This window comes from Eleutherodactylus coqui, chromosome 8 (genome assembly GCF_035609145.1).
Source record: "Eleutherodactylus coqui strain aEleCoq1 chromosome 8, aEleCoq1.hap1, whole genome shotgun sequence".
NCBI classification, from domain to species: Eukaryota; Metazoa; Chordata; class Amphibia; order Anura; family Eleutherodactylidae; genus Eleutherodactylus; species Eleutherodactylus coqui.
In genome coordinates, this window is record NC_089844.1 from 74,961,033 (window position 1) to 74,983,627 (window position 22,595).

At 41.2% G+C, this 22,595-nt stretch overlaps 1 protein-coding gene and 1 long non-coding RNA gene across 3 annotated transcripts in view; both read right to left on the reverse strand.

Annotated features, from left to right (window-relative positions):
- Window positions 1-1,160: 1,160 nt before the first annotated feature.
- Window positions 1,161-7,012, reverse strand: LOC136576517 (uncharacterized). Its single transcript, XR_010786382.1, has 2 exons — window positions 5,589-7,012; window positions 1,161-5,401 (listed from the first exon to the last, which is right to left on the reverse strand). It is a non-coding gene; the product is annotated as an uncharacterized lncRNA (long non-coding RNA).
- Window positions 7,013-7,065: 53 nt separating this feature from the next.
- ITGA6 (integrin subunit alpha 6) overlaps window positions 7,066-22,595 on the reverse strand; it is a 96,440-nt gene continuing 80,910 nt past the window's right edge. The window contains exons 19-26 of one of the 2 annotated variants that reach the window (XM_066575849.1): window positions 21,178-21,280; window positions 19,033-19,206; window positions 16,245-16,346; window positions 14,887-14,997; window positions 14,695-14,802; window positions 12,898-13,023; window positions 9,969-10,099; window positions 7,067-7,870 (exon numbers count right to left, since the gene is read on the reverse strand). In XM_066575849.1, the coding sequence (XP_066431946.1) occupies window positions 9,992-10,099; window positions 12,898-13,023; window positions 14,695-14,802; window positions 14,887-14,997; window positions 16,245-16,346; window positions 19,033-19,206; window positions 21,178-21,280 (832 nt within the window). In that variant the 3' untranslated portion in view covers window positions 7,067-7,870; window positions 9,969-9,991. Of the gene's footprint in view, window positions 7,871-9,968; window positions 10,100-12,897; window positions 13,024-14,694; window positions 14,803-14,886; window positions 14,998-16,244; window positions 16,347-19,032; window positions 19,207-21,177; window positions 21,281-22,595 lie in introns of both variants that reach the window. The other variant, XM_066575850.1, reaches the window with a different exon arrangement.

Here is a 22,595-nt window from a genome sequence, read left to right on the forward strand (position 1 = left end):
CTAATTAGCTCCAGATGTATTATTTTCCAGTGGAATTGCACAGTGTTTTAACGCACCCCCTGCGTATTGTGCACCCCCCCCCTTCCCAATTGACTTCTATGGGGACCTTTGGCCCACAAATGTGGAGAAAAATACAGCATATTCTATCTTTTTTTGCATGGTCGAAAATGCACACGCAAAATATGTGCATGCGAATGAACCCATTGAGCTCAATGGGTTCTATTCACTGCGTATAGCGCAGAAACAAGTGCAAATGCAACCATGTGATGGAGTCGTAAGGGATATTAATTAATTAATCACACAGTATATTTGGCTATTTTGATAGCAAGGAAATAATTTTTTTGCAGTGGACTTTGCTGAAGATCTGTTGCGCTTTCATTCTGATGCTTGTTTGGGGTCCTGGAGGTCAAATCCTCATTGGAAAATTGCTTTTAAGGCCAGATTCACACGGCCATATTGTGAGTTGCGTCCAAGATTTTTGGGCGTAACTTACATAATTAGTACATATGTGGAGTCCAGGGGGAGGCAGGCCAATACAGGGGAGACCACGGGTAAACAAGATGGATGTCACAGCTGGCCTTGTGATCTCTACCGGCAATGGTGGGAAAAACAGCCCAGCTCGTCACACACAGTGGAACAGGAACAAATAGCTATTGAAATTTGGTTTAACGGTGTTGTTACGTGACGCCAGTACCTATTGGGGTTCTGAACCTCAGCAGATGGTCATGAAATAACAAATCAACTTTCACTTATTTGTAAACCGAAAGTACACAGTTTACTGTGCAATTTTGTCAAACATGAAAAATTTGTACTGTTCACTACAATGCAGATTCCAGCTTAGCATCAGATAAGATTGTTTTAAGCACCGATCTGCATGGACACTACACATTGCTTGTACTATTCTAATCTGTGAATAGGTTTGTGTGTACAGCCTAACACGATAAACTGACAGAGTGTGGAATATACCGACAGCACATGGCCCAATACAGCAGTGTGAATTGGCCCTAAATTCTGTAGGCCATAAGCACTATGCAGTCTGCCACCAGATTCCCATAATATATTATTATATTAGAACGTTGTTTGTGTGATTCCTGCACCAATTTATTAATTCCCTAAACATTTCCCTGTCGTTTCTTATATCGCATTTAATACATTTCTCATTTTTTTATAAAAAAAAAAACATCTTTATTTCACTTTTTACTTTACAAATATCCACAGGTATGTATATTCACCGGATAGAACTGTTGAACATTTCTAGTTAGTACAAAATGAACTGCAAATAGAAATACGTGTCACAAAACCTGCATTTAACACTGTACATCTCATTGAAAAGCAACATTTGGATTTGGTATATAAGTGCTGGAAAAAACAACTGAAGTAGAAAATACAATGTTAGAAATATGCAATAGTACAAGACATGTAATGTATTCTGCCTCGCTCGACACTGGTTTGTAGTGAATTAATAAAGTAAAACCCAACTTGCCCAAAGCTGTCATTCTGCATTGGATCAAGAAAAAAATGTTTTGCTCATTAAAGGGAACCTGGTATCACCTATAATCACCATAAATACGTTTATGGGGTCATAGGACAGGGCCGGTCAGTGTGAGGGCACACCCATAGAGAGCAAGTGTGACTGCAGAGAGGAGTCTGATGCATAGACCGAGTGCCGATTTCCAGGGCTGACTGTGAGGGAATGGGGAGCCAGGTAAGTATAAAAGGAGCATCACTGCACTCTTCCATCCTGTCCTATAAGCCCATAAACTTATAGTGCTTATAAAAGGCTGATAAGTTCCCTTTCTTTAAAAAAGCAATCTTAATTTGTTGAATTCTATGTAGATCCAATATTCTATTATATCTTGATTCATTATTATAATATACAGTATTATTATAAAAGTCCAAACTCCATTCTGGCTACTTGAGGCCATCACTAGGTGTTGTGTAGGAGCTTACTTCATGCTGCTGTATACATCGTATACAATAAGTGCCCCCTTGTGGTGGCTCCAGGCAGAAAACGTTTTATCCTTTAACCCTCTGACTTTGCAGGGAATTTGAAGCTTTATATAAGGAAAATTGAGCACTGAATGCTTTAAAGACACTCAAAAATTAATCAGCACAGACTTTTTAAAATCATTTAAAAAAAATGATAGACAAGAGTAGACAAGACTCTTCGAGGAGCTGGGAGAGAATACTTAATGGCAACGTAATGCAGTCAGTACAATTTGCTTTCTAATAAAGAGTATATATCATATGGATTGAAACTTCTCTAATAAATCACTTAAAGCTTTGTAAAGATTCTTTGTAGGGTAAAATATAGCAACTTATAGCCAAGTAGTGTTATTGCTAAAGGGATGGAAGCTGTTAGAACTGTCTGGGTTTGTATTAGTGTTTTTTTTTCATATTAGATCTGATGTGTTTTGAATATGAAACAATGTAAATGTATCTGTAAAATATAAGAAGCACTTATGTTTGCAACAGTTGACTAAAAAAGTGGAACACGTAAGTAATAAAACAGAGCTATCACAAAGAACAAAAATGAGTAGGGATATACACAATACTGTAATGTACAATTTAGGCCACTAAAGGGACCAATCCGATTGCTTTAGTGTCCCCACAAAAGGAACTTTTATAGATATTAATAGAAAACTAGACAAAGGATTAAGCACCAGTAACAAACTCCTTGGTGCCAGGATTTGCGCAGCCTTGTCTTGCAGTTAATATTTTTTTTAATAGTTAATATTTATCACACCTAAGCACTGGGACTATTCAGTAGAACTGGGAACTAGAGCGATCAGCTGTTTCCATATCTCCCCAAAAAGTTATATTGAACAGCAGCCACTCCATACGGGATGGGTAATGAGGGTCCCCCATGCTATTGGACAACCCCTTCAATTCAATTTAAGTGGAATTACATTCGCTTCCTTTTTTTCCCCATTGATTTATCACCACATCCCAACTTTTGCTATAGGAAAATACATTATATACATGTGCACAAATAATTCCCCTTTCTGGGAGCACTGGAGTAATTCATGTAGTTGTCACAATCCTATATACATATGTCAAAATAGTTACAAATAAATTCTTTATCCAGTGTTTACTCATTCACCTAAGAAGTAGGAAAATCAGACCACAGAGACATGGTACCTGCTTTCCCTATAATGTAGTACAGTATTTTTTTTTTTTTTTACTTTTATGTTAATATGCATTTAAACAAAAAATATATTAAAAATGTACCTACGTTATAACCTACAGTAGTGATATTAGGGTGGTTTCACACCTGCTTCTGGGGTTCCGCATTCCTGCTGGAAAGGGGAATCCCCACGGGCAAACGGCTCCGTCTCAGGATAGAACCGAATGGACCTCATTGACTAGATTAGGGTCTGTTTGCCTTCCGCTCAGCTGCCCAGGCTTTAGACGGGAGAAAAAGCGCTGCTGAGTCGGATATGTGGCGGAACGCACATATGAAACTTTCCTTAGTCACTGTTTTACACCATTAAAATAGTACGTCGTCTAATAATATGGTCTCGAAAAGATGAATATTCATTTTATAACCAAGAGAGGATGCAAAAAAAGAAAGCGAGAATTCTTTTAGACGTGGTCTCTTGTTAGGAACCACCCTTGTCTTTGGCTAAAAATGTGGAGTGAGAAGGAAAGAAGAAGTCTTGGCAGTGCCAATGGCAGGAGCGGTACACTAAAGTGCCATGTACTAGAGGACATGGCAAGATTGATGTCGTAGAGGTGCTGCTGGCTTAGAACACTGGTCGACCAACGGTCAGGTTAGCGTCGTATGACGTTATGAAGAGTGGAGTGAAAAGTTGGGACTATGGCGCAACTTGTTGGTAAATGCCAACTTAGATGAAGAGCAAAATCAAAGATATAGATAGCAGGGCATATGCTTTATGTTAACGCGTTTCGGGGTTCGCAGACATTTTCATTGGACAGTTGGGTCAACAGATGGTTCTACATAAGAAATTCTCGGTCCAATGCTGCAGGAGCTATGGAGACCAGAAGATGGCCAGCAGGAGTATCTTGGCAGTCGAGGGCAGTGCCAAAGAATAGCAGCACTTAATTACTTTACTATTTCACTTCAGCTCCGCTACATCTGTACATTTCAGATCTCTCGGGAAGTGCACGGTACGCTTGAAAATTGCTCCCCTCATGTCCAGTGTCAAAAGGTTTCCACTAGGCAGTCACAGATATATCATATATATGTATACGTGGACATTTGTAGAAAACCGTGAGAAAAATAGCCGACTAGTTCATTTCAATGGGCATTGTAGTCCGTGAAATATGCACTACAATGGCGAAAATAGAACACGCAGCATGCAATTTTACACGTGCTAGATACTGTACACAAAAATGCTAGTGTGAGAAACCCTATGTGGCGTAATTCCATCCCCAAAGTCTCTTAGAGGATGATCTCCTCCATTTTACCTGCCTTGTTACAAGGCATTATGTCCTGGTTACGAAGCTAAAGTCTAGACCCTTATTCTCCTTTGTGAAGGCGGTTTCAAACATCACATTTTCCCCAGCGTTTTACTACGTAAGCAAAAAAAAGCCTCGACCCAAAGTTATCTGTAGACCAAAAGGAAGTTATGGAACGCACTCCAAGCATAGCTTGTTAATGTGAGCTTTACGATCTATGGCATTTTTTGATCTATGCTGTCCTTATCCAAGCATGGCATACTCTAGGTGTGGTGTTTTTTGTTTTTTTTTAGGTATTTTCCCATAAACTTTTTAATAGAAAAAAAAGTATCAAAAAAATGCATGTTTGTGTAAAAAAAATGCCACCTAGAAACGTTCCTTAAAAGCTCAATTGAATTCATGGCTTCTATATAAGCTTTAAAAACTCTGCATAGGGAACCTAATATTGCATCCGATAGAGCAGGCACGTTTTTTTTTTCAGATTCACTCAATACCTGACATAAAAAGGTTCAGTATGAAATTGGACCATGTGGATAAGGGTTTAAGCTACCTGTTTCCATCAAGTAGCCAGAGAAGCTGGTGCAGCCATCCTTGTTTCTCCAGACCCGTTGGTCTGCTTTAAGGTAGCTGGTACCCTGCATGCTCAGGAGAAACTTAAGCCACAACATCAGCAACATATACCAATTGAGTAGGGAATCAGCTGACATGTCCCTTTTAAGGGTGGTTTCACACCTGCATCTGGGAAAGGGGACCCCATGTTGTTGAATGGCTCCGTCTCAGGACGGAACTGAACAAGGCCAAATGGACTTCATTGACTATATTGGGGTCCATTCAATTTCCGCTCAGCTACCCGGATTTCAGGCGGAAGAAAAAGTGATGCATGGAGCACTTTTAGTCTGGGATTTTAGGTTGGATCTGTGATGGAACCTCAGACCGGTGGTTCAAATGCAGATATGAAACCGCCCTAAGGCTTATTAACCTACCACCAGAGGCATAACTTGAAGCTCCTGGGCCCCAATGCAAAACCTGGAACGGGGCCCCCAACTATAATGCTTTATTCATAGTACTGGACTTCCTATATGGAGTAGAAAGGCCTTATGGGCCCCCCAAGGCTCCTGGGCCCGGGTGCAACCGCATCCCCTGCATCCTCTAAAGTTACACCCTGCCTACCACTCTACAGCCATAGTAAATACAGACATGCTGGGCATGTGGCCCCCTTTAGAAGTAACATTTTATATGTACACATCACAGTATTTACACATTCACCACATACATTGTAAGGCTGCAAAAAAGTAAGGCAGTTTGGAATTTTCCTGGGCACAATGCAAAAAGATTGATTCACACACTAAACACAACATAAAATGCAGCATTGCACTTCAACAGAACATAAAACACAATACAAAATTCATTAGTATAGAACCGACTGCTTACATTATAGCACTAGTAACACCCGAACAGGAAAGGAAATCTTTGGCCTTAATGTGTATTTATCACCTAAACACATTGGAGTGTCATTTTGACAGGCATATGGAATTTCATGGATACAAAATGGCCGCCTTCATTGTGCACACATGATAGGTAGACGTTAAAGACAAAAGGAGAACAATAAATACCTCACAGGTTCAGCTATATACAAAAAGGACTTTGAAGCGTCGTTGCTAGGTTGGGAATCAGATTTACAAATGTTACGATGAGGACAGAGAATCATATTGCACATTTTCAATTTTTGCACTCAAGTGATTTTGCAGCCTCTAAACCACCAGGAATGTCTATTGAAAGCAGAAGCAGATCATTGTTTCAGTGTTTGCATCGATTAAAAAAAAAAGTATACCACGTGGTCAACTGCACTTTTCAATATAGTTGAGCCAATGTTATATCGGCCCACCTTCCTCTTGACATACATCTGGATTCTAAAAGGCACCTTAAGACTATTTAGCATTATGCAACACTTGTTTCTAGGGCTTTCCTTGCAATGAAGAAGTTAAAAGCCCACTGTACCAATCCTTTGAGGCACCATTGAAATGACTGTCTAAAGATAGCTTGCATAGGTAATATTACCAAAAGTAGTATTATATAGTATATGGCACAGATGCATGTGTTTAAGACAAACAGATCACAGATCTCATCAGACTTTGTAAGAAGGTCTTATAGCAGCTATAAAATCCCCTTTACATTGTTAATGCACTTAAAGGAGATGTCCCGCGCCGAAACGGGTTTTTTTTTTTTTAAACCCCCCCCCCCCGTTCGGCGCGAGACAACCCCGATGCAGGGGTTAAAAAAACCACCCGCACAGCGCTTACCTGAATCCCGGCGGTCCGGCGTCTTCATACTCACCTGCTGAAGATGGCCGCCGGGATCCTCTGTCTTCATGGACCGCAGGGCTTCTGTGCGGTCCATTGCCGATTCCAGCCTCCTGATTGGCTGGAATCGGCACGTGACGGGGCGGAGCTACACGGAGCCCCATAGAGAAGAGGAGAAGACCCGGACTGCGCAAGCGCGGCTAATTTGGCCATCGGAGGGCGAAAATTAGTCGGCACCATGGAGACGAGGACGCCAGCAACGGAGCAGGTAAGTATAAAACTTTTTATAACTTCTGTATGGCTCATAATTAATGCACAATGTACATTACAAAGTGCATTATTATGGCCATACAGAAGTGTACAGACCCACTTGCTGCCTCGGGACATCTCCTTTAAGTCATTCAGTGGCCGATTCCTCCATTATTGCGTAATAACAGTAGATCAGCATTAAATAAAGCATAGCACCCCTTCTTCCCAACGCTTTGTACACCAGGTAACGATTATCATGTCAAATAAAATAACCTACCAAGACAAACCCTCTTTCTATTGAAGCCGGCCCGGTGGTCAGATTTTTGCAACAGCTGCAACTACTGGGACAATGTAGTATTATGCTGTGCCCACTCAAATGAACTGGCATTTATGTGTAATACATGAAAGAGCCCTCGCCACCAAAGTGGAAGCTGTTGATACTTAGCAGCTCGCAACTCTGGCTTATTGAGGTGGGTCCTGAGCAGACGACCCCCTCAATGATGTCCATATGCCTAATGGGACGGCCCCTTTAATTCAATATTTCACTTGCTACTCTCAATTCATAAACTCAAAATCAAATATCATGTCACACAGTAAGTCACATACGTTTTGGAAGCAATATCCAGCCAACAATATAGTCTGTTGTTTGGCACCTATCCAATCCGATCAGCACGGTGCCACTTTCCTACTAAATTAACCCTTATTTTATAAAACATACAAAAAATAAAACAACATTTCTAAGAATAGCTTTCATTTTCATTCCAATTGGTGACCCATTGCTTTTTTTCTGTGTTGGGTTTTAATTTTCCGTCTTCGAATTGGCGTTCTTCTTTGGGGATTCGTATAGCGTGGTATCGCGGGACACTGTCGTCGTACCTGGAACGTTTAAAAAATCCACACTGGAAAGAAAGAGACCAGATTTTGGTCAGTATGAAATAATTAAGCATGCGAAGGGTAGACTATTTGGATCTGAACATGAAAAGCACGTTACCGAGACCGAGGAGCTGTTAGACAAAGACAACAAGGCGGCAACATAAGAAAAGCATTCACATACATTTTCAGGTTAGGAAACTTTTGTAAATAAGAAGGACGCACCACAAAGAAGTGTCAATGTGAAAAAAACAGCTGGACTGGGAGTGGTGAGGCTCGGTTCTGGAGACTTTCTTGGCCTATTCTATGGATGTGTCATAGAAGTCCTGGATGGAAATATACTTTTAAGCCTGATATGAAAACAGGCATTGTAAAAGAAAAGAAGTGTATGAGAGGATTACATTCTGCATAGCAAAGGTAGGTCCTAAATATCATGTTTAGGCTCTATGGTCTAAGTATATGCCAGGAGATTCTCTTGACATATAGGTCAAATGCATGGCACATATTGGCTATAGATTTGTCCTTGTATGTCTTCTTGGTATATGTTTATATGGCTTTGACTCAATCGTATGGAGCGTAGTGGAGTGAACTACACTTTTCAATATAACTGTGCACATACAGTATGGTATACGTTTTTTTCAATGGGAAGTATAGCATATGTATGCAACTGCAGGCATACATCTGGTACATATACACTATCCTGCCAAAAGTCATTGGACACCTGAGTAAAAATCATAAGTAGTATTTGCATGCTAATACTTAGTGGGACTCCTTTGCTCTAATGACAGTGGATACTCTCCGTGGCATATATTCTACTAATGTCCGACACTTCAGATGGAATTTTCCTTGATTCATCTTGTAAACGCCTGGCGAGTTGTCTCAAAAAAGTTGTATGCTGTTATTTCCTGACCCGATGTTTCAGTTGATCCCAAAGATGTTCAGTTGGGTTCAGGTAGGGACTCTGTACAGGCCAGTGCAATCGTGGAACATCCATATCTTAAAACCAACCTAAAACAGCGATGGATATGTGACAAGGTGCGTTGTCTTGTTGGAAGTATGGCTGACCATTCCCAGAGTATTGCCACATTGTCAACAACACATTATTGACTAGAGTGTCAAGGTACACCTCCATGTTCATAATTTTTGCCACTACAACCAACGGACTGAGACCATGTCACGTAAAACATCCTCAGACCATAACGGAACCTCCACTGCACATAACTGTTTGCACACCACACTCAGGCAAAAGGCGTTCTCCAGGCTCCTCCACACCCAGGTACATCCATCTGGTTAAAAATGGAGTAGCAGGATTTGTCACACCCATAGATAGTTCTTCCATTGCTTAACTGTCCAATGACCATTGTAGACTGGTTGATGCATTGTGCTTCATGATGAACGGCTTGTGTGCAGCGGCATAACCCATATATCTAATAACGTGCAGGTCTGTCACAAACTATAGTTGACACCTCCAAGAGTATGCATCTTATATGGCAGGGTTTAGAGCATGGGATGTGCTAATAACACAAGATCCATTCTACTGATAGGGTGTCCAAATATCTTTGGTAGGGTAGTGTATTTTACATAATGTCTCAAGCAGTCCTGTCAAAAACTGTGTAAATCTAGCCTAATGTAAAAAGTATATGACATTTGGAGTCTTTGGAAAGTTAGCTGACAACTCCAATGGCAATAAAATGGTTGCCATCAGTGATTGTCACCCAGGATTTCTTACCCATGTACGAAAAATAGCTATATAGAATATTAAAAGACTTTAGTAGTGAGTATATAATATTTCAAAGTAGTATTTTGATTTGTTAGCGAAATGGTCTTTAAAAATGAAATAAAGTGTCCATTCATCTTCATAGAACCGTCTTCATTTCGATGGCTCCCAAGTCAACAGGACTGGACAAATGCAGAGCAGCATGTAGGCATTTTTTAGTATTTTTTCCATGCATGGACATGTTACATGTATGTGCTATAAAGTTTATGCTTCCAAGGCAAGACAAAGCAAGAAGAGGATAGGTAATGCAATGATTAATTAAAGTTTTCTGCAGCAAAGCGATGTTATGCTTTAAGGAAATCCTGCAGCCAATCCAACACCCAAAAGCAATGATTTAAATATTCAATTACCAATCACAGAACACTGATCAATACTATGCGTCCGATGTCAGCCTTTCTTTATCAGACGGCTGAGTATGGATTTCAGCTTTGTGATAAGTGGCATCAAATTCATCTTGCTTACTTCTCTTGAAAAAGCCACACTACAAGGAATCAAGATTATACAACGGATGATTTGTGATGATCAGAGGAAGAAATTAAAAGCAAATCAAAAAAATCAGTGAGATATGTCATGAAGAAACAGTGGTCATGGCGGTGAGGGTCTGCAGGACCCATATTAGAGTCTCCCAATGGAGAAGATAGAATTCTTTAAAGGGAGTTTCCAGGCAAATTATATTGATGAACTCAGAATAGGTCATCAATAGATAATAATCAGGGACCTGCCACTTGGGATCCCCAGTGCTCAGCTGATCATCTGGACATCGTCATAAAGGATCGAGACAGAAGTATCATAGAAGGCTTCATTCCCGTTGACATCAATGAGGATAGATCTTCAATACAATTTACCCAGAGAACCCCTTTAAGTCAAAATGACTCAAACTCTTGATTGAAATGTGCAGGGGTCAATAGATATAGAGAGTCAGTTGAGGTCTCACATCCTGAATCCCAGTAATGTCACCTGGGTGCTACCATTTGGGGGTGGTGGCTGTCCTTACACATTCTGACACTGTCCAATCAGTACAGAGAGTGTAGAGATATACCCTTTTGATGAGGGGCAATGGTAACACCCAGCTGTCAATTAAAGGGGATGCTATACAACTTTTTTTATATAAATCCAAGTGTGTGAACACAATAAAAGTAGCGGTTCTTACCCATCCTCAGCCCCGGCAATCCAGCACTGCAAACCCACGGTCTATGTTTTGGAACAGAACCCACTTGGCTGCTGCAGCCAATAAGAGGCTGCAGTGGCCAGGTGCCGTTCTCCTGGCATCATTGCTCAGATGCTGGTAGTCATAATGCCAGAATGGCACCTAACTGCTGTGGTCTCTGGTTGTTTGCAGCAGTCAGGTGGCTTGGCAAAACGAAGACCAGGAGGACAGTGGGGCTACAGCACTGGATTGCCGGGGCTGAGGACTACTTTTATTGTTTTTGCACATTTGGATCTATGGTTAAAAAATGCATAGCATCCAGACAACCCATTTAATTCATTAATTTCTAGGAGGAATAACAGAGAAATGGCACAATGCAGAGTTATGAGACAAGATGCTCCAGAATTGTGATTCCGTGGAAAATGCATATTTAAAAATATTAGATACTTCATATATTTCCATGGATATTTACTAAAACAGACATGTCAAGATTGCTGACATCTTTAAAGCCTAGTAGGATATTGTTAACTTAGGTGATCTGGAGTCACACAAAGGCATCGCTGCACCTGACAGAGTAACTTCAAGCTTCAGTCTCAGCTTAAAGACACTTTGTCACCTACTTTTAGCCCTTAAGCTAAGCTTGTGGGATGGAAGTAGGTGACCCGCTGAGTCCAGGGGGTGTAAGTGTTATACTTACCTTTCCTGTCATTCCTTCGGCGTCAGCGCCAAAAGCCACCGCTCAATGCATTGAGTGGCGCGCTAAGTAGTCCATCTGTTCTAGTTTTATAATGTGTGGACTGCTTAGTGTCGCTCAACGCACTGCAGTGGTGGCTTTCAGCACTCACACCAGGGGAATGATGATGAGGTAAGTAGAACACATTCCCGGACTCAGCAGGTCACCTACTTTCAGCCCATAAACTTAGTTTATAGGGATAAAAGTAGGTGACAGATTCCCTTTAAATATAATTTGATTTGTTAGCTTTTTAATTTTTGATCTGCCCAGTCTCCTTTAAAGTGGAACGGTCGGTAAGACTAGTTAGCACTATTGGCACCTAAACACCCCAAACTACTCAGCTGAGAGCAAAACATAATGAGTTAATGAAGACCAATCAAATATCAAGGATTATTATAAACTACATAGGATTACAAATGGCAGATTTAGGCAATGTGGCAATAGTTTTTTTTATGGCTTTTAGTAATGATGCAGGTTAAGTAGCAATGAACTGTAATTCAAGCCAGACAGCAAAATCCACATTGGCTTTTCCGTACGGCAGAAATCCACATGTAAGCTACATATTTGCCGTTCTGTTTGCCATGGATACGCACTCAGATAAGTAAAGAATTGCCTACGAAGAGTCGGCATGGAATCCATGGCAAGACATGATATTGCATTTTTTTCGCATGTCGAAAAAAATAAATGCCATATAGACTATGGCGTGGTGTCCCATTCAAATGAATGGGATACTTAGCTGGCACGGATTTTGTGCAGAATCCACACTTATTCCATGTCAAATCTGCTGTTAAAATGCACCATGTGAACATACCTCAACATTGTGTGCTGTAAAAGGTTCACCTGGCAGAACCAGACATGGATTTTTCCACCTCCAAAAACTGTGGCAAAAATCTGAAGTTGAGGTGCAGATTTCTGCCACAGTTGTACAAATGTTAGGCCTAGGATTCCCAGGTGGATTTAACTTTTTTCAATGGACAAATCCACTTATATACTACATTTATTTTCTGCAGGTGGATTTGCATTCCGTGTATGGGAAAAATCCATATCGTATAGACCAGGGGTCCCCAACACCAGTCATCAGGGACCACCAACAGGTCATGCTTTCAGGATATCCTATAGTAAGAACACCTGTGGCAATGTCTGAGGCACCGACAATAATGACATCACCTGTGCAATACTGAGGAAATCCAGAAAACATGACCTGTTGGCGGTCCCTGAGGACTGGAGTTGGGGAACACTGGTAAAGACTATGGAATGGATTCCCATTGAAAATAATTGGATGCAGATTTGACGAGAGTTCACTACCAGATTCCACTGCAAAAATCCGCCGTGTGAACAAACCCTTCCTTTTTAGGATATAGATCCAGTGGTCAATATAAACAACTATAATTGTACTTACCTTCCATAGTATAAATACTAATAGTGCAAGCATTAAGATTCCTGCTAGTATAGCAACTAAGATAATCCACCATGGCATTCCGGAATAATGCACCTGCGTCTTCTCTGGGAAAACCGTAACCCGCACCTATAGAAAGATAAAGATGGTAAGTGTCCCGCAAATAAGCACAGACTTCACAGTCACACGTGTAATTACAACCCCTCTAAAAGGAAAAGAATTTTAACAGTATTCGCAGAATTAATGTTCTGTTGTCCATTTAATCAAAAAGCTCCACATACATCTTGTCTTATTGTTGATGCAGCCTGAGATTTAGTAGGATTTTACTAAAATGTATGGGAACCATCATAACACTCCATGTATTCACTCAGGTTAACATATTGTATATGTACCAGATGTATGCCTACAGTTGCTATTCCTCGCATTGAAAAAATGTATACCATACTGTATGTATACAGTTTTATTAAAAAGTGTAGTTCACTACACTACGCTCCATACGATTGAGTCAAAGCCATATCAACATGTGCCATGAAGAAATACAAGGACAAATCTATGGCTAACATGTGGCATGCATTTGCCCTACTCTATGTTGACAGAAGTATAAGAACATGCATAGAAGGCGATGAAATTTCATTTTATTCACACTTTTCAATATGGTGTTGGGCCGCTCTTGGCCTTGATGACTGCAGTAACCCTTATAGGCACACTTCCCACCAAATTCTGACAGTTATCTGGAGGGATTGTGCCTCCATTCATCGAGGAGAGCTTCAGATAATTTTGCAAGGGATGATGAGGGTGTTGGGCGTGCAAGAATACAACGTTCCAGTTTGTCCCAAAAATGCTTGATGGGATTGAGATCCGGACTTTGGACTGGCCAATGAAGTTTTCAGACGTTCTGTTCCTCAAACCAAGCCTCAACACTGCTGTATGACATGGTGCTCGGTCATGTTGGTAGAGACATGGAGCTGTACCAAGGTATGCTACTTTGTCCAGAATGCCTCTATGCCCGTTGACATTAAGGGTGGATTTCAATATAACCAATCGTCCTAGGCCTTCCCAGCAGAAACATCCCTACATCATTACAGAACTTCCTCCAAACTTCACTGTTAGGACGATGCAGTGGAGTAGAAACGACACACCCAAGTGTGGTTATCCGATCAGAAGACGGTGTGCTGTGATTCAGTTGTCCACAACACTTGTTTCCACAGATTTACAGTCCAAGAACAACGCTCCAAGAACCATTACAGATACCTCTGTGCATTCATTGTTGGGCTTGTGTACAACCGCTCATCCATGGTAACCCTTTGCATACAGTTCCCTACAGATAGTTCTGGTGGTAATGGGTGTTCCAATGTACTGTGAGACCTTTTGAGTGAGTGTTTCATAAATACGTTTGATGCCTTTACAGCTTGTACAAGACTTTATTGTCCACATTCTGTCAGTTTACAAAGTTTTGTCGAATGTGGCTGCACTGCACACTCTAGATGATTTCTATTTCCAAATGGCATTGCCAAAAATGGGCCAAAAGTGCTGCGATATCCAGGACTGAATGGTTGCTCAAGTGACTTCCCACAACCATACCCTGTTGGGAATCTGTCAGCTCTACACCTGATGTCATTCTGATGGTTTCTGGATTGGGATAGTGTGATACTCTCCTTTATACCTAATGCTCACACATCCGGTCTGCAGATCCTCTTTGCCCGACAGTACAGGATTGGTGGGGGGGGCCCAATACTTTTGTCAATATAGTATATATCTTTATAAATTTCCTTGCAATAAGCTAAACATGTGTTTATTTACCTGAGAATTCTGATAACCTTCATTTGTCCATTTAATGTTGTCGGCTGTTGTGTCAAGACTGACTGAGGCTTTCACAATAATGTCTAGATAGTTCATTTTTGAATATTCCTGTTAACAAAGTTTAGAAATAGAAGATGAATGCATAGAATTCAATAAGACATTATTGATGTAAGTACATTGCTGTAATAGTACCTCAAGGAACGTGCTGTTCCATAACCTGGAGCGTATACTAATAACGCCATTACTATCCAAACCTCGAAGGGGGCATTTAATTGTCACACACTTTGCATGAGTATTACAGTCCTGAAATCAATGGAAGAAATATAAATCATATGTATAAATTAAGGACAAACAGTCACGTTAAAAGTTACATAGCTTAAAAATCTCGTTTCTCACACAGTGGGGCAGATTTATTATTCCTATTGCACCAAAATTTTTGGCAAATTGTTTTAGACAAATTTAATAATGATTTGCACAAAAAAAACAAACAAATGTTTTTCGCCTTGCTAGACACTTTTCAAAAGTGTTCAGAAAAGGAGGCAACAATTTGTGGAGTTGTAAAATACACTAGATTTAGTGCTGGCATACAGCAGTTCTTAGGCAAAAAAAACTGGGTCTAAAATATACCACTCAAAAAATGGTCTAAAGTAGAAAACTAAGTTCAACATGTGGCAAATCTATCAAAACCTGCCTTCCTCTGAATTAACATTGAGGGGTAATAGACTGAACTGGATAGATATGTGTCTTTCAATTAAATTCAATAAATGGCTGAGCGCTGCCTCTGATTGGCTGAGTGCTGTGACCAATCACAGGCTGCGTTCAGCTGTCAATCAATAAATGGCTGAGCGCTTTCTGTGATTGGCTGAGCACTCAGCCAATCAGAGCAGCACTTTCTGGGGGCTGCAGCGCCGGTCCCATTGAGAGCAATAGGAAATCGCAATCCTCTGCCACAGCTGTGGCAGGGGATTCCTTCATCCCTGCGAGGAGTCCCCTTGTCACAGTGTTTAGTGTTGAGGGGACTCCCACGGGGATATTTTAGGTGCAGCACGGACCTTCCCGGTGCACGATGAACTATCTTTTGCAGATGTGAGTATTTTGCGCCTGTAAAAGACGGACATGTGAACGCTACATAGGGAACCAATGGTTCTATCAGACGCGCTTTTTTTTGCGCTCATAAGCCAGCGCAAAAAAGTACCCGTCTGACTTTGCCCTAAAAGTGAATTAGTCTCAATAGTTACTGGCTTCTGCTCATGTCTGGCCTCAAGTAGTTGGATCAATAATAGCATTCCTCAGTGATCCCGTCGGCTTTCTCGGTATTTTTCACATCTAGCTAAGTCTACAGCATTCAAAGCACCAGAGTCCTTCATTTGTTTGAGGTCAAAATCAATGTGAATCAGAAAATGTTCCAGAATGTGCAGGTCACCTACACGATGAACCTCATGTACAAAGTAAATTGCTGCAGTGTTCCCTATCGGTGGTACTGTATATTTACTTCTATAAGATTATCAGTTTAAAAAATGTTGTGTACAAAAAAGATCACCAAATCTTACCAGGGTCATGTACCTCCTGTCTGAGAGAAAGGAGAAGGAACTGTCATCTGCTTTGGTTTTACTTTCCCCAATTTCACGCCTGTTTCGACTTTTACCAGACTCCTATCACAAAGAAAAAAAATTCTATAAATTTTCATGTCACAGGAACAGAAACTTTTTAATACGTGAAAGGGGTTATCCTTTTTAGGATTTTTTTTTTAAACTATGGCTGCAAATATGTGATAAAATAACAAAAACAGCAGTACTTACCTGTCCTCATCTGTGAACCAGCCCCAGGGTCCTCCCAGTCTTTGTTTAGCGGTGGCTACCACCTGACCACTGCAGCCAATCAGAGGCCACAGTGCTTACATGCTTTTCTCCTGGCATCACCACTCAAATGCTTGGCTTGAGGAAGGTCTATTACGACCGAAACGTTGCCGTAATTTTTGTAATGGGGAAATAAATCTTGTATTTTTCTACATTGCTGAATGCTGCCAGTCACTATTTCCTTATTCCTGACTGCACCCTTGGAGCCTCTCTGGTTTAGGCTTCCTGACTGGCTTTTGCACACTGTTTTGCCTGGCTCTATGTGAGGATATATGCTGTGCTGCTGGGAACCTCTTTTTTCCACTCAAATGCTTGAAGTCACGATTGAAGCCATGCTTGAACAGCACCTGATCACTGGCCTCTGATTGGCTGCAGTAGTCAGATGGTAGCTGTTCCTAAACAAAGACCAGGAGGACCGCTGGGCTGCAGCACTGGATCGCCAACCGAAAGGAAGCTTAAGTACCCCTGCCTTTATTATTTTAACAGATTTGCAGTTATAGTTAAATATAAATATTCCACAACCAGACAACCCCTTTAACACCTGGGTCAATTTAGCTAAATTGGTATAGTTAAAGCAAAATTCTGTCCCAAGACTGAAGGGTGGAGGGATATGTTACCTGTACTTTATGACTTTATGTTCTCTTCCAGGCCCCTTTGTTCTACTGGTTTGGTGTTGCGTTTTCAGGCAGCATTGATGGCTGCTGCCATTTTCCAGTAATCTAATAGATGCTGTGAAGTGCTCTATGATTGGTCAGCGGTGATTACGTGAACAGCGCTGCCAATCACAGAGCAGCTATAGTGGACTGCTATTCCTAACACTACCAGTGCACTATGGATGCTCCGGTAGTCTAAAGATGGCAGCGGCTATCTTGGCTGCCTCAAGAAGCAGAACAGGCAGAACAAAGGGCCAGAAGGAGAAGATAAAGTACAGGTAAGATACCTCTCCAACCTTTGGGCACAGGACAGAACTTTGTCTGGAGGGTCGCTTTAAAGCTATGGGTATACTACCAGAGCAGCATGCACTGCACGTACTTTGAGGCTCAGTAGTTAAGAGCCCACCTCCTCTCATAGCTAATGAGCAATTAGTGTGTGATCACTGAAGATACACGAGACCCCATTCCAAGTTTAGCTGTAGTGCTACATTGTTACCTGTTATGACTTTGGTCAAAGCTCCTCAGGGACATATTTTTTGTCTGCAAGGGTAAACACTGTGCATTGGTTCTTGCAGAATCTTTTTCACCCAAATCTGCATTTATGGCAGATCCTTAACCCTTTCCTCTGACACAAATATTTCAAGGGTGGACATAATATATAGGCAACCTGTGCAATTGTCTGTCTCAATAGGTGGGAGCATTGGTGTGTGTTTTTTTGCGCATGCAATTGCACATGACTTGCATGCTTAAAAAATACAGTAAAATACACCGATGTGTGTCCAAATATACACCGCCCATTCTGCAAAAATGCTCTACAAAAACATATGGTAATACGGTTATGCTCGTGTGAATCCGGCCTAAGGCCTCATGTCCATGGGGAAAATCAGATCCGCTGCGGATTTGTAACGTGGATTTGGGCTGCGGATGCTGTGCGGATGCACTGTAATTGTCTTTTATTTTTCATGCGGGAGATCAATTGAGCTATGTGCTCTATGAGCTCCCGCACGCGTGATACGCACTAACATGGAGCATGTCCGTTTTCTTTCATGCTCCAGAAATTTTTTAATTACCATCCGCGGGTGGTCAATGCATTCCTATGGGACGCGGATCCGCGTGCGGGAAAAACGCTGCGGATTTTAATTCTTATTTTCCCCGTGGACATGAGGCCTTAGGGGACTGTGCCACATAGCAGTTCATGCGGGCAGCCAAAAACTGTGTTGACTTACAATGAGTGTGGTTTTCAAACTGAACATAAAAGGCTCCTTCACACAGGCATATACACAACTGCACGTGACTGGATTTGCGCTATTACCTAGGCTTTTTTGAGCACACATCAGTGTATTTTACTGTACTTTTTGCGCATGTAGGGCATTTTAATTTGCGCTGGGTCAACAAACACTCCCCGGTTTAAGTGGCTATTTAGACTGTTGAGTTCCAGATGGGTTCCGTTTTTTACTGAATTGTGCAGCGTATTGCACATCCTATTGCCTGTTGCATTTATGCACCTCCCATAGACTTCTATGGGGACCTTTGACGTGCAAATGTGCAGGAAAATAAAGCATGTTCTTATTGTTGCGCGTGCAAGAAATCCACACGCAAAATTGGGAACAGTGTACAAAACCATTGACAACGATGGGTTTTATTCTCTGTGTAGTGCGCGTGTAAATTTTACGCATGCAAATACACCCGCGTGAGGCAGCCTTAATAGTCACACGGTTTTATGGAGAAAGACCAGTCGCCCATTAACATTGATTGCTAATGGCTGTGAAATATTGTGGGTAAAACTGCTGTTTATTTGCATAGAAAATTGGAAGACAGCGGTAACGTACCTTCAAATTTAGTCTGTTGATTTCAAAAGGTGGTTCACATTGGACTTTGTCCAGTTTTTTGGAGTCTATTTTTACTATGTACAGAAGCCATTTTCCATTGTTAATTTCTTTTGGCCACTGGATTTCTAAAAATGCTGTGCCCAGTGATTTAAGAGGTCGTCCAAAATTAGTGACCTGAAACGTAATAAACATAAGAGGGTTAAAAGGGTAACAGAATATGTAAGCAGATTGGTTGTTCAGATGACATCAACTGACAAGGTTTATTTTGTGCTGTGGTTGGATATAGGAACAGAGACTCTTCTAAATCCACAGTTGGACACTTTACTTTGGGGCTGTGCACATCTGGCCAAATTATGCCTTTGACTGCCAGTGACCATGTGCCTTTGGTAGTACTTTGTGTGGCCACTGTTTGCCGCTAGTGGTCATGGTTTGAATTTGTGCAATCAGCTACAACGGTTACAAAGTTTTCCCACTTAGAGGCCAGTAAAGCCACTGCAGGAGCCAGTTGTAAGGTCTGAGCTGAATGCCAAAAATACCTTGTCCAAATTGAATGTAATGGTTGTCCCAAAGAACAGATATACACACTAGTAATAACTCAGAAAACAAAATAACCAATAACAAACCTAAATTGTAGGGAAGGGGGGGGGGGGGAATCCTAATATACTAATACAATAAAAACCCTGCCTAATGCGGGGCGATTGCCCTGATGAGGGCAACCCCATGTCTGGAACCTAGAAACTTTCTTGACTGTCCTTAAATGGAAAAGGGATGACAATAGACAGAAGTGAATAACAATGACAGGACCAGAACTCCAGCAAACAGAGGAGTAACTGGCAGCCTCTATATCAGTGGTTGAGTGGCAAACTGGGGACAACACCTTCCTGCCCAGCAATCAGACCACAGATCAACAGAAGTAGGTGGACTCGTCGACATCATATGCCAGATGCCAGCCTGGACCCACTTCTGTGCTGTGGCAATTGGGCCACGATACTGATGTGGCCAGCACCCTGTAGTAAAATCTCTTTAAGATTGTAATAGCATGTTGCACTTGTTTTTTATTTCTCTTCCCTGCTTCAATATCTGCTGTGGCGTATGGACCGATTGACCTATAGGGAGGTGTTTCCTGTAGCTGGCCAATCAGATATAATGGAAGTCTATTTATTCTGGGCCCACCTCTACATGGGTGCTGGTTATTTTTCTTGCCTGGGGTGTTTGGTGTGGCAGTGGTCATCGGCAGCTAAGTATCAGTAGGGCTTATTCACCTATGCCTATCTCCGTTAGCATTTATCTTTCCCTATTTTCTATCTAGTGACAGGCTAGGTCCCCTAGATTTGAGATGTGAGGCTATCCATATCAGAATGACTACTCTGCTTTTAGTTAGGGTCCACAAAGCTGTAGTTGGTTAAGGAAAGAGTTTCACAGTCTCAATAAATTGAAGCGAACTAGGGAAAGAGTTTCCTCGGCTATACTTAGTGTTTTCCTTGTTTCAGTGATGTAATGCATTTATATGTTGGTCCCTTGCAGACATTATTACGTTTTAGTCTGACATTTTGGTGATATCTGTAGAGGGAATCGTAGTTGCACCCTACATAAACGTAACAGGTCCACTGGTCACCTTTTGGTCTATCACAGAACAGAAACTGGGAGAGCACCTAGAAGGTGAGTGAGGAGACTTATAAGGCCATGCATGCTCCTCTGGGAAATATATGCAAATAAGGAAGATGGAAAACATGACACTAACGTAAACATATCCTTACTATTTGTATGAATGACTAAACAAACAAATAAAAACAGGAAAGAAAATAGTATTAGAAAAGTAGTAAAGGTAGAGAATAGTAGATGAATAGTAGTCATTTTAAAAAATACAATTTCATGCTAATAAATAGATCAATAGTTATAAACAAACAATTTTTCTAGGAAAGACTGATATATTTGATCAAGTATTTTGAGCTTTAAAGAGAAAAAAATTATAGCAAAATTAAAATGTGCTTTATATTCCTTTTTGTGTTTTTAGAAACTGCAGAGATTGTTTTACGGGAATGTAAAATATCACATGGTGTGTACATTATCCTGTTAAGGCTGCAGGGGGCACTCTAACTTCAAAAACGGAATCAAGGCATATATGTCACCATGCTAAATACTCACTGTAAAGTCAATATTAATCAAACTTCCAACATCATCTTCTGTTTTCATAGCACTTTCTCCAATAACTTTGCCTCCAAAATACACCTGAGAAGGATCTGCAAACCTATGAAACAAAAAGAAAGTACATAATACATGCAGTGGGGCGCAATCAGACTGACATCAGTTCTGTGATAATTATAGGACCCGTCAGACTCCTCCCGGCAGCTGAAGATAGATGCATAGAAGTCTATAGACATATTCTGTAGACCTCTATGCATCCGTCTTCAGCTACCCAGAGGAGCCAGGGGGGAACTAAGACAACTGAAAGGGCACAGTGCTCGAATGAGCGCTTTGGCCCCCTTAGTTCAGCGATCAAGGAAGGTCTCAGCAGTGGGAATCCCATTGATCAAACCTTTGCCATATTGCTCTGACATGTCAAAAATGTGACTAAAAATCTACATAGCAAGCTATACTATATAGCAAATAAATCCATATCACATATTGTTTGCTGAGCGATAATGAGATGGTAAAATCTGACATGAATGCAAGGTTTATTTTCTCATTTGTTTCTACACATGGTTTATTTATGCTCTTTATTGATCTTTTTTAGTTATTTATTTAGAGATCAGGTTCTTCAAGTTCAGGGTAGACAGGAAAACAGTCACTCCTGCATTACACGTGTCCATAAGGATATTTAAGAGCTTAAAGGGGTTTTGTCATTAGAAAAAAAAAATCAATTCTTACCTATTCCTCCCCAGGCAGCCTTCTTACCAGATCTTCACCTCACCGATCTTCTCCTGGGACACATCGCCTCCAGCTGGTCTGATCCTCTTCTTCCTGTTTTGGAGCATCCATTAGCTGCTGTTCACTGCAGGACAGTGAATGCTATGAGTGCTGTAGCGTTCACTTCCTGCAGGGAATGCTGAATCCTCGGCAGCCTGCTTTAGCGTGTATGCACTATGAAACACTGGCGTTGAGACATCGCGCATGTGCAGACGCGCAAAAGCAGGCTGCCAAGAATTCGGCACTCCCTGCTAGGCAGTGAACACTACATCACTAGTGACGTAGCGTACACTGACCTGCAGTAAGCAGAATGCTGGCAATGTACGCTTTGTCACAGGAAGAAGAGGATCCGTACGGCTGAAAGTGACATGACCCGGGAGACTGGAGGAGCCAGGGGAAGATCTGGTAAGAAGACTGCCTGCGGAAGAATAGGTAAGCATAGAATTTTTTTTTAATGACAGAGCCCCTTTAAATAACAACTTGCCACAAAGACCATGATTTTGATACTTAGAGTATTGCATGTTTAAACTAACTGCTTAATTGGTAACTGGACAAATCAGAAAAAAAACGTCCTAGTCACATCATCCAACAGGGAGCGCTTGGCTCCTCTGCTATCCTTTTTTGCACTACGTATTTTTTCAGGACCCTTATGTACA